This window comes from Rhinopithecus bieti, unplaced genomic scaffold, assembly GCF_001698545.2.
Source record: "Rhinopithecus bieti isolate Rb0 unplaced genomic scaffold, ASM169854v2 scaffold_33474, whole genome shotgun sequence".
Classification (NCBI taxonomy): Eukaryota; Metazoa; Chordata; class Mammalia; order Primates; family Cercopithecidae; genus Rhinopithecus; species Rhinopithecus bieti.
The window spans coordinates 902,277-912,832 of NW_016814460.1; the positions used below are offsets into that span (position 1 = coordinate 902,277).

Below are 10,556 nucleotides of genomic sequence, written 5' to 3' on the forward strand. Positions count from 1 at the left end.
GAAAAGAGAGAAGGGAGGTGGGTGGGGGGGCTGCAGCACCCCCCTCCTTCATTGTCACCAGCCTGGGAAACTGGGGTTGAGTGGGGCCTCAATGGCTGGTAGCCCCTTTAAGGGCGAATTCTCCTCCCGCCTCATAAATTACTCTGGTCCAGCCTCTGGCGGCCATGACCATGAACGCCAGCCGGGAAGGGAGAATCAGAGGCCTCCGCTGTGGCTGCCAGAAACTCGCCCGGCCAATCAGTGTGGTGCTCTGTAGCCCCATCTACAGCCTCTTGGACTTTCTTTCTGGAGAGCCAGGTGGGGACCTCTGGGGTCTGAGGTCCCCTGCTACTGAACCTGAGGCTGTGTCCTCTGGGGTCTCAGGTCCCTGCTTGCTGCATCAGGCCGGCAGCTGCGGCAGGCAACGGAAGAGTGGATGGCAGGACACCTGTGAACAGATGTTCGCCTGGTGCAGGCAAGGGGCTCAGGAGAGGGCTGGGGACCAGGACACTGTTCTGGTCCTAGAGGGAACATGAGGCTGATAGTCCTTGTCCACAGCCCAGCCAGCCAAACGCCCAAGCTTCAGTCCACTGGATGTCCTGGGGAATCCAGACCCAAGCAGACTCTGGGTCTTGATCATTTTCTCACAAACCACACTTCCTCCTTGGTTCCCCACTTCCTCCAGCCCTGCCAGAGCCACCTGACCCCCTCAGCTCTCTCTGCTGACCCTCCACCCTCCTCTCTACTCCCAGCCTCTTCTAGCCCCACCGACTGTGAGGTTGGGGTGCCTTGGTTCCACTGGCCCTGCTGTCTGCTGCTCCTGCAGGCAAAGATAATTAAGACCACGGAAGGGAAGTAGAGGAAGGGGACATTTGGGCCGCGGCTTCTCCAGATCCTCAGCGGAGGTGCAGCGCCCCAGTCCTGCCTCAAATAAACCAGCCGGTAGCACCTCAGCCTTCCTGGCCCTGCCAACCGCGGGCAGCCGCGGGCTTCGGCTCTCCCTGGCTAGGTTTCTTCCCTTCTCTCTGGGACCTGGCAGGGTGTTTTGGGTGTGTATGGGAGGGAACCACGAACAAAACAGACAAGAGGATGTCCAGGGAAGGCCTGCCAGAGACTCCTGGCGTTCTAAGCGGGGACTGTGTTCTAGGCGGCCCCCTCTTTTGCTCTTTGCCAGGGACAGGCTCAGTCTGGGGCTGGCGCCCGTGTCCTGCCCGCTAAAAGAAGGAGAGAGCTTGCTCCCTCAACAGAAGTCTTTTCTTTTTCATTCTCCGGTTCTGAAACCAGATCTTGACCTGCTGGTCACTAAGATTCAAGCGGTCTGAGAGTTCCCTCCGGCGCTGGCGTGTGATGAACTCGTTGACCAGAAACTCGCCCTCCAGCTCTGCCAGTTGCAACTTCGAATAGGGCTTGCGCTTCTTCCGAGAGCGGCTGTGGATCGGGTACCAGGGCGCGCCTGGGTGGAGATGAATGGCAGGGGTTGGCCAGAGGATCAAAGGGTGACCAGTCCAGTGCCCTCGGCCCTTCCCCAGACCCTTTCATCTTGGCCTCACGCCTGGACTCCAGGCCCTTTCTCTGCCTTCTGCTTGCCGCCAGTCATCTGAATCCCCTCTTCTACCCAGACCCCCATCCCCACCAACTCCCCCACCTTCTTTACTCTTTTTTTCTTTCATTCCTTGCCCTTACCTCCACAACCCTACCTCCTGCTGCAGTATTCATGACCCTTCTATGTCCCTGCCCCTCCTTTCTCCCCAAACCTCTCCCCAATTTTCTTCTTCCCTATTTCCTGGTCCATTCCTCTCACATCCTTCAGGACTGGATCCCGGATCAGTTAGAACAGACATGGGCGAGTGGCAGAGTAAATGTGTCCACTGGCATTTCTTTTGAAATGTAAGTAATGGGGGTCTGTGGGAAGGTGGAGGGAGAGGCGCCTGGGAGAACTAGAGCCAGGCTTTCTGTCCCTACCTCCTCACCCCCAGGCCTGGGGAGTCCCCATCAGGATCCCCCAATTCCGGAATCCCTGCCGCCTCCAGCCGCAGGCGGACGAAAAAGGAACTCTCTCTAGTTATTTTATGGGGGTATTTACATGTTTATAGGCTCCCCCCACCCGCACTTCATTTTAAAAGAAGCTCTTCCTCGCCACACATTCTGTTACCCCAGGCGTCCCTAGCTCAGTCCTGCTCTGCCCGCCCTGGTAAGATGTCGGGTTTGAATCCGCCGCGTGAGTGGCCGGGGTCCTTACCGCTGGCCGAGAGCCCGCCGCCGGGGTTCAACGGCGATACCAAGCTGCCGGGGTCGCCTGCGCCGGCGCCCTTGTTGCCCTCGTTGAGCAGGGACGAACTGGAGTCGGATTCCAGCGACTGGCAGGAGGGCGGGTCGTGCGGCAGTCCTGCGCCGCCGTCGCCACCGCCGCCTCCCGCCGCGTAGTCGTACTTGAAGCCGAGCGCAGGCGGCCCCGACGGCTCCAGCGGGAGCAGCGCTGCCCCGGGCCCGGCTCCCGGGTCGCGCCCGCGCTCCTCACGCTTCAGGCTCCCGCCGCCACCCTCGGCGCACGGCTCGCGGTAGTAACCCTTGCTGTCCTCCACGCGCGCCAGCTCGCACGTGCGGCCGAAGGGAGGGTTGAGAGACACTGGGCTGCCGAGGTAGGGCTGCGGGTAGCCATTGCACGGCTCCGCCGACGGCCAGGGCAGGGAGCATACGTTGTCGCGGCGTGGGTAGGACAGCGAAGGAAGCCCGGGAAGCTGAGCCCCGGACGCGCGGAAGTTGGGAAAGTAGAAGGTGTCTCCCGTGTGGATGTTTACCAGAGGCCCCACAAACCCGGGATTCAGGAGATTATGCTCGCCCATTTCCGCGGGGCCCGACCGGCAGCTTCTACTTTATTGCTATCTGACATTAAACATAGTTAAACCTGCACCGGCCACCCATTGGCCGCCCCGCTCACGTGGGCGCAGCCGCCAGGGGGAGGGGTGGGGACAACCGATCCCCCCTACCATCCCGCACCAACTCCAACTTCCCCCTTCCTCAATCCTGGGGTTAGTGGGGGAACAAAGGGCGGGGACAGGTTTATTTGCTGAATTCTGAGGTTTTTTAAAAAAATATATAATCTAACGCAGAGAGTAAAGCAATTGCCCAACACGGAGCAAGAGGGAAAAAAAACATACACACACCAAAAAAATGCCCGCATATATACACCCCTATAACCTGCACCCCCTTCATGTATTATCTTATCGCCAACAGCTGGCCAAGCACAGCCCGTCCCTCTTTAATTAGTTTCTTTATTAACTAAAACCGTTGGAATTTACAATATCTCCCCAATAAATTACTATTAGATATTGTGTCATATAAAGTTTACTGGCTGTTTAAGGAGACGGATGAGCCCTTTGGCTCGGGGTTTATTTACAGTAGAGGCGAAGTGGGGGTAAGGACAGGTTTCCCTGCCGTTATCTCTCCCAGGCCCAGCTGCTGCTGCACGCTTCTTTATCAGCTCTTTATCCTCAGGAATTTGGAGAGACATTTGGAGTCTTCTTCCCCAGTACTCAAGGATAACTGATAATGCCGGGTTTTCCGCTGGAACCGGGAGCCACCCAGCCTCACACTTCCACTCGCGGCTAGAGGAAGGATGCGGAAGAGAGGCAGAGAATGCAGCGAAAGGAGGTGCCTAGCTCCGCATGGACCTGCCTGCCTGCTCCTGAAAATCTGGGGGCTAGAACTACTCTTCTACTGTCATTTCCGGGGGACTGAGGAGCTTCTGGGGGTCTCCTGGAGTCTTTGCAGCGGAAATCTTTGGACCCCCTAACAGGGCTTAACTGGTCTGACAGGGGCCTAATTCTCACTGCGGAGGAGACATTCGCACCCCAGACCCAGCCCAGCCTTCTCCTGGGACCATCAGATAGCAGTGCAGAGGCCCGCAGTAGGTTGCCTCCTGAGGGGGCTGGGATTGAAGGAAAAAAACCTTGAAGGATTATCTTATTGGGGGGTGAAATTATATTTATGGTGTAAACTCAGAAGCTCCCTCCAGAGAAGGCCGAGAAGCAATACTGGCTATTGGTGAGATAATCAACATCTCCAAAACCACAACCTGATCTCAACTAGGTCCACAGAACACAGCGGATTAAAAGGAAAGACAAAATAAAACTCCCCCAAACCAGATGTATCCTTTTGGGGTCTAATAGAGAAAACACTCGAATTTCCATGTGATTTTTCGAGTTCCTAACCAATGCACAGCTTAAGTAATACAGGGTTGGATAAATAGTTCGGTAAACGTCTAAATACGAAAAAATACCAGAAGATTGAAAGAAAATTGAAGACAGAGAGTCGGAGAGAATGCAAAAGAAACCCATTTAGGTGAAAGTTAAATATCAGAGAAAGCCTGAGAATAAGCCGAAGCTACTAAAGCGGACCCAAGCAGAGAAGATTCTCCCTTTTTTTCCCTCTCCCTCCCTTCTCTTCTCTGCAGGACGCGGCAGAGAGAAACGCAGATTCTTTGAATTCCACCGCTCCCCGGGCGATTTCATATCCCAAACCGTAGCTGCTCACTCCGACAGAAATGTGTCCCCGCGGGCGCAGCCCTGCCCGGAGCAGTTCGAAGCTCTCAGCTCGGTGCCTGCCCCTCGCCCTGCAAGGCCGGTTCCCCTTCCCCGCCCCTGCTCGCCTAGCTGCCCGGCCTGACCTGGCCCCTCCCGCCCCCAGAAGCCGCCCCGCGTTAGGCCCACTTGTCGGAACTTAGGGCAAGCTATGGGCTGCAAACCCGAAGTGGTCACCTTCGGTTAGAGCCGGTGGCCGCAAGGAATGAGCAGGAGACTCAGCCTGGATTGGCCTTTTTGTGCCTAATTGATAAGGGGCTGCGAGGCTGCGGAGAGGAACATCCCTCAGCTGCAAATTCCAGGTCACAGCATCTGTAACATCTTATTTCCCCTTCTCGAGCCGTATTGATGAGCGTCACTGAAATTTCAGTTTTTTAAAAACATTTTATTTGAGGGTTATTTTGGTCATAAAGATAAACAGGGTGTGACTTTAATATTGCTGCTGATTTCAATCAGAACATCGTGCGGGCAGCTAGGTCTCCGCCCAGGCTCTCCAGGCCTCTGCGCTCAGCCGCTATTGTTGGTGTGAGGGATGCGGAGCTGGACTTTGCCAAATAATCACTAGCCTTTGTGGGGTGGAGTATTCTCCTCATTCTCTTTTCCCTTCCTAGATAATTCCAATCTCCTAGAAAAGGGACCCCGAGAGGAAGGAATCAGCCTCTCCCCATTCCCTCCACCCCAGCAGGCAAATCCCAGGCCGGGAGCTCTGCTCGCTGCCCTCCCGAGCCAGGCCGCTGAGCGCGAGGAGCAGCGGCCACAGGGCGGCGGATGCAACACAGGAGAAATGAAGATTGGGTGAAGGCTTCCTTCTTCCAGACATGCATTTCTTCTAGCCTGATTTAGCCCCATCAAAGGGGTCTATTTTCCCCAGGTTTTGGACTCTGCGGGCAAAGAAGCACGCACAAACCCCTCTTCCTTCTCTGTAGCTGACCCTGATTCCTCTCAGGGAGAGCTGCCGACAACCACTAGCAAAATTCGCATCCCTAGTGTCCTGCTCCCTGAGACCCACTGGGAACCTATGGGTTTTCAGGACCCTGGCAAGGACCGAGGTAATCTAAGCGTCCAGCCTTCCGGAGCACCACCGAGGCTCTGTTTGCGGTTAAGGAAACCCGTCACACACGCAGCTCAGGCACCCGTTTTTTAATAGGACTCAGACAAAAATGCCGCTCCCAACCTGGGTCCCCGGGGCCGGCGGGAGGCTCGGGTGAGACCCTTCAAATCTAAATCCAGCCTCGGTGAGAGCTGCTCGCGGAAAGCAGGCTGGGACTGGGTGAGGAGACTGGGAGGGACTCGCCGCCCGAGGCGTTGAGGCAGCCGTATCCAGCCGGGCTTAACCCGCCGACATTTCGCTGACCACGCGCCAAACTGTAGGTGGTGGGGCCGAGGCACCCGAACCGCGGAGCGATTGGTGCGAACTCTCCCGCACATTTATCAAATCACAAGGCTAGAGCGGTGGCCTGCCTGCTGGCCCCTGGACCACTGGCTCCCGCCGCAGCTGGCCAGGCTCGACTAAGCCTCGCTCATTAACTCGGGGTTAATTAAAGCTGAAGGCACGGATGCGGTCCAAGGTTTTCCTTGAAGACCAAAGCAGCCTGCGTCCCTCAGCTCTTCCTCCAGCTGGATGCAACGCCGCCTCTCTCACACCTTCTCTGTGCCTCCATCCCTCCTGCATCCTAGCAGCCTCCACTGCGGCTGAGCCCGGCGAAAGGAGTTAATTATAAAATCTACGCTGATTCTGGTGGCAGAGGCAACGCGGCTGCTGGAGGTTTAGGCCGCGGGGAATCGGCTGTGAGCGACTGCGTTCTGGCTCCCCCGCCGACCCATGGTCGGGAGTGATTCCACGCAGTACTGCCTTACCCATGGTCTGTCCAGAGGCCGCAGGGGCCCAGTTCAAGGTCACTGTCTAGTTTGCAGAAAGCGGTTCTGCCTTGTATGCAAATTAGGCTGGGCCTCAGCCCCAGAAGGGGTGTGAGCAGGGGTTTGGCCCGCGGAGAGAAGGGAAGATGAAAGGGGGGCTGAGTGGGAGGGCAGCCCTCTCTGTCTTGCCTCTTTGGGGCAACTTGGGTTTGGGACCTGACTTTTGTCGGGTTCAAACAAGGGTAGCGGGCAGAGTAGGGAGCTCAGTCTCCTATTTCGTGGTTTCCAAACTCCTTCAGGGGTTGGAGCCCACCTGGCTCCCAGCCCTCCCTGCGGGTGCCCGGGAGGTAAGGAGCAGATTGGGAAATCCCTTCCCCAGGTGCTGCTTTCTAGGGATTTGCAGCCAGAAGGACAGAGCCCAGTCAGGCTTTTAGGCTCAGGCAAGTAGCCTGGGGCCAACGGAGCCCCTACCTCCTCCAGTTTTCCCGCGGCTTCTCTAGTCCTCTGTCACCAAAAGATCCCAGCCCGATTGCCTCTCAGAAAATGCGGGGGAGGTGAGAGCCCCCAGGCAAGGGCATCTGGGAGGCCATCTCTCCACCCCAATATGAGCATCCCTAAATGGACCACCTTCCCCCGTTTTGTCTTTTCCTTCGGTGGCGCGCTAACAGTTAAATAGGGCTGCAGCTCTGACATTTTCCCCCCTCCACCAGCAGAGGATCTCCTCCACCTAGTGAATTACTGAGTGTCAGGCAAGGTGTGGGAACCAAGTTAAAAAAAATCGCATTAAATGCCACACCCACAGCCGCCTGCAATGCAACAGAGACGTCTCCACCGACCTCTAAACTGGGTCAGGGGGTGAGGACTACCCGGTGCGCCCTCGCTCCTCGGCGTCCTTTTCTGGCTTTGACCCTGTCCACTGGCCAGGCCCAGCTCTGGGGAGGAACTGAGATCTGCTTAGGGTCTGCTCAGCACCGCTATATAACTGCTTTCCAAGCCCGGGGCCCCAGTTCCGGGCAGAGGAGGAGGGCTCGGGCAGATTGGGGTGGGAGCAACGGGCCCTGGAGGCGGTTGGGGGTGGGGAATGGACTACCAACTCCGGGGCTCGCTGGGCTGGGAGAGCGCGGATAGGAACGAGGGTCCACTTACCTTTGGAGACAGAAGAGGTTCATAAGGGTGAGGGATAGGAGTTCTCAACCTCTAGAAATCTTCTGGATTCCCCCTCTCCAAGGCCGTGCGCCGGCCTCGCCAAGGTATCAGAGGAGGGCGGGGCGGGGGGAGGTGGATAAAGCGGCCAGCGGCAGGCGCGCGGGAGCGGAGTTGCCAGAGCATCTCTGGAGAGGCCGCCTTTTATGGGCGTTATTAGCGCCCTTGTCTAGACTGGAGACGACACCTCCTCTGTGTGTAAACAGAGGCGGCGAGCTCCGGCGGGAAGGGGGATGGCGCATCAAGGGGGCAAGCAGCCCTCCCCTTCGCTGGCACCGGAAGATCAAGGCCTTTTCCACCCTCCCCCCCTTCCGTGTGCTCCCTGTGATGTCAAGGTCAGAAAGACCTAGTCACGGTCAAGGCTAAAAGAGGAAGAGCCTGGTTGGTTGTGAAAAGACTCTGGCCCCCTCCTCCTCCTCCCACAAGCCCCTGGCTCCCCAGGGCCCCTCAATTCTCCACCAGTGCAGGTCTAGATACACATCTGCCTGAACCACTCTTGGAGTTTTCTTGGGGGTAGGCTCCAGTACCACCCAGGACAGATCCAGGCAGATCCTAGGGTGGGGAGTTCTCTTTTGAACAGATGGAGCCACTGAAGGGGCTGCCTGCCACAAGGACCCCACCTCCAATGGGAGGGCTGTTCAGAGAGATAGCGGCTGCCCCAAGGGCCTGTCCCTGCCTTTCACCCACACTGGCCTGCTGTCCCCACACTGCTGACCCTGTGGATCAACCCCAGGAGCAGATGGTCTCAGGAGCAGACAGTCATGGAGGGATCTGCCGAAAGAACTGCTGTCCTTGTTCTCTCAGGTGGGTTTGGGCTGTGGGACTGCTAGCTGAAAGGCCCATTCTGCTGGGCCTCTGTCTGGAGACTTAGATGTGGGTGGGGAAGGGTTTTTCCCCCAAGCTCAGCAAAGGATCTCTTGAAGCCCTCTCTGGCAGCCCCGGGGAGTGACCACCAGATGGAGAGTCCTGTGAGGCCCTAGGCTGCCTGAGCCTCCCAGCTCTGGCCTAGGGATATAGGGGGATTGGGGAGTGCTATCAGATTACGAGAAAGATAGCAGGAGTCTCAGTCCCTCTGTGTGTCTGTGTTTCCACACAGTGGTTTCACCAGCTCTTCAGATCACCCTGTACCCCCTGGTACCCTCATATTTTCCTTCATACCTAATTTTACTTTTAACACAAACACTAGGAGACTGGCCTTGGAGAGAAAGACACATTAGAGACATGACTAAGAGATGAACTATCTCATTGAGTCCTCAAAGACAATGCCAATTCTTGGGAGAAGGAAAGGTGAGAGATCAACACAATCAGAGTTGTGTTGAAGAAAAAAATCCTTATTCAGGGAAAGAATAGTACATTTCACAACTGTGCCTCCCCAAAACACATGCTCACACACACTCACACAATGTTTGCTTACTCTTATGGGAAAGTCATCTCCAAATAAATCCAGGCATGATACTCCTCCAAAATAAATCTGGGTATATTTAATGCACCGCACGAGGGCTCACAGGCACTCAGGAACTGCAGTCCTTGTTAGACTTACCAGTGTCCCAATGCATCAGTAGTGTGCCTGCACAGGCTTTCCTCTTTTTTTTTTTTCCTCCTCCTCCTCCTCCTCTTCCTCCTCTTCCTCCTCCTCCTCCTCCTCTCTTCTTCCTCCTCTTCTTCCTCCTTCTCCTTCTCCTTCTCCTTCTTCTTCCGAGACAGAGTCTCACTCTGTCACCCAGGCTGGCATGCAATGGTGAGATCTCGGCTCACTGCAACCTCCACCCTCCCGCCCCTCACCAGGGTTCAAAAGATCCTCCCACCTCAGACTTCACAGACATGCACTACCATGCCAGGCAAAGTTTTTCTGTTTTTGGTAGAGACAGGGTTCCACCATGTTTTCCATGCTGGTCTCAAACTCCTGAGCTCAAGCAATCCGCCTGCCTCAGCCTCCCAAAGTGTTGGGATTACAGGCATGAGCCATTGCGCCTGGCTCCTCTTCTTTTTCTACATTATTCCCTTCTAGAGCCTTAGGATGGTTCCCTCAGTATGGGATGACTACCTCATATGATTATAAATGGGTTTGTGTGCAGAAGCAGAGGGATTCCTCAGAGAACTCTAGACTTCTCTTTAATCAGAATCCCCAATTTCCAGTTTGCCTACAGCTGTGCTTGGGACTACCCAAAGCAGTCAGGAAGGGTGGGGTCATAGTAAGAGAACCCCAGGCCTCTTGTCCGCTCAGTTTCTTTTTCTGACCAAACACACACACTCAGTCTCCAACTCCTTTCATCTCAGGGGAAACCCAGGGATTTGGAGAGAGAGGTTGGGATGGTGGGTGAGGAGATAAAGGAGAGATGGAATTAAGAATGAACCTTATTCCTGGAAATTCTCCCTCAAATCTCCACTGCCCAGCGTGTGGCTCTCTAGTAGTTAACCCAGAGTTGAGACCAGAAGCACTGGCAGCCACGTCAGTAGCAGAACCTCCACAGAGGGCAAATTCTTCAGGTTCTTTGTCTCTCAGCCTCCATGTGTATGTGTGGGTGTGGGTGTGGGTGTGCGCGCGCGCGCGCACGCGCGCGCAAAATGTGCATGTGTTTAACCCCCAGGAACATTTATTTAAATGAAATTGTTAAAGCTTCAGCCCCATCAGGCAAAGGGAGAACTGAGAACTCTGATTTCCAACCTGACATCTCCAGTGTTTCTGAGTCTCAGGAGAGGAAAAATATTATATATAAATAAAAATTGCTGCAGTAAAGATTTAATCTGAGATAACATTGTTTTAGGCTATATTGCTTTTAAAAAGTCTCTTAACCTGACAACTTAATGATCTCATTAACTCTGCCAGATAGGGAGATAGGCACTGACACGACCAGGAAAACAAATTAGTGGCAGCATCTACATAGGCTCCTCATTGCCTTGAAGACTGGGGTTCCCAGGAATGTGGAGAGTAAAAGT

At 55.4% G+C, this 10,556-nt stretch overlaps 1 protein-coding gene across 1 annotated transcript; it reads right to left on the reverse strand.

Moving 5' to 3' along the window:
- Positions 1-675: 675 nt before the first annotated feature.
- HOXC12 (homeobox C12) lies at positions 676-2,883 on the reverse strand. The gene is made up of 2 exons (XM_017850946.1): positions 2,219-2,883; positions 676-1,432 (listed from the first exon to the last, which is right to left on the reverse strand). Exons 1-2 carry the CDS (start codon positions 2,820-2,822, stop codon positions 1,194-1,196), a joined length of 843 nt encoding a protein of 280 aa, XP_017706435.1. The 5' UTR covers positions 2,823-2,883; the 3' UTR covers positions 676-1,193.
- Between the last annotated feature and the right edge of the window lie 7,673 nt (positions 2,884-10,556).

Bases quoted from the DNA above. Each gene is read 5' to 3' on its own strand.
- HOXC12 (XM_017850946.1), bottom strand. From the start codon at position 2,822: ATGGGCGAGCATAATCTCCTGAATCCCGGGTTTGTGGGGCCTCTGGTA. The intron at 1,433-2,218 runs GTAAGGACCCCG...ATCTCCACCCAG, and splicing joins CGGCGGGCTCTCGGCCAGCG to GCGCGCCCTGGTACCCGATC.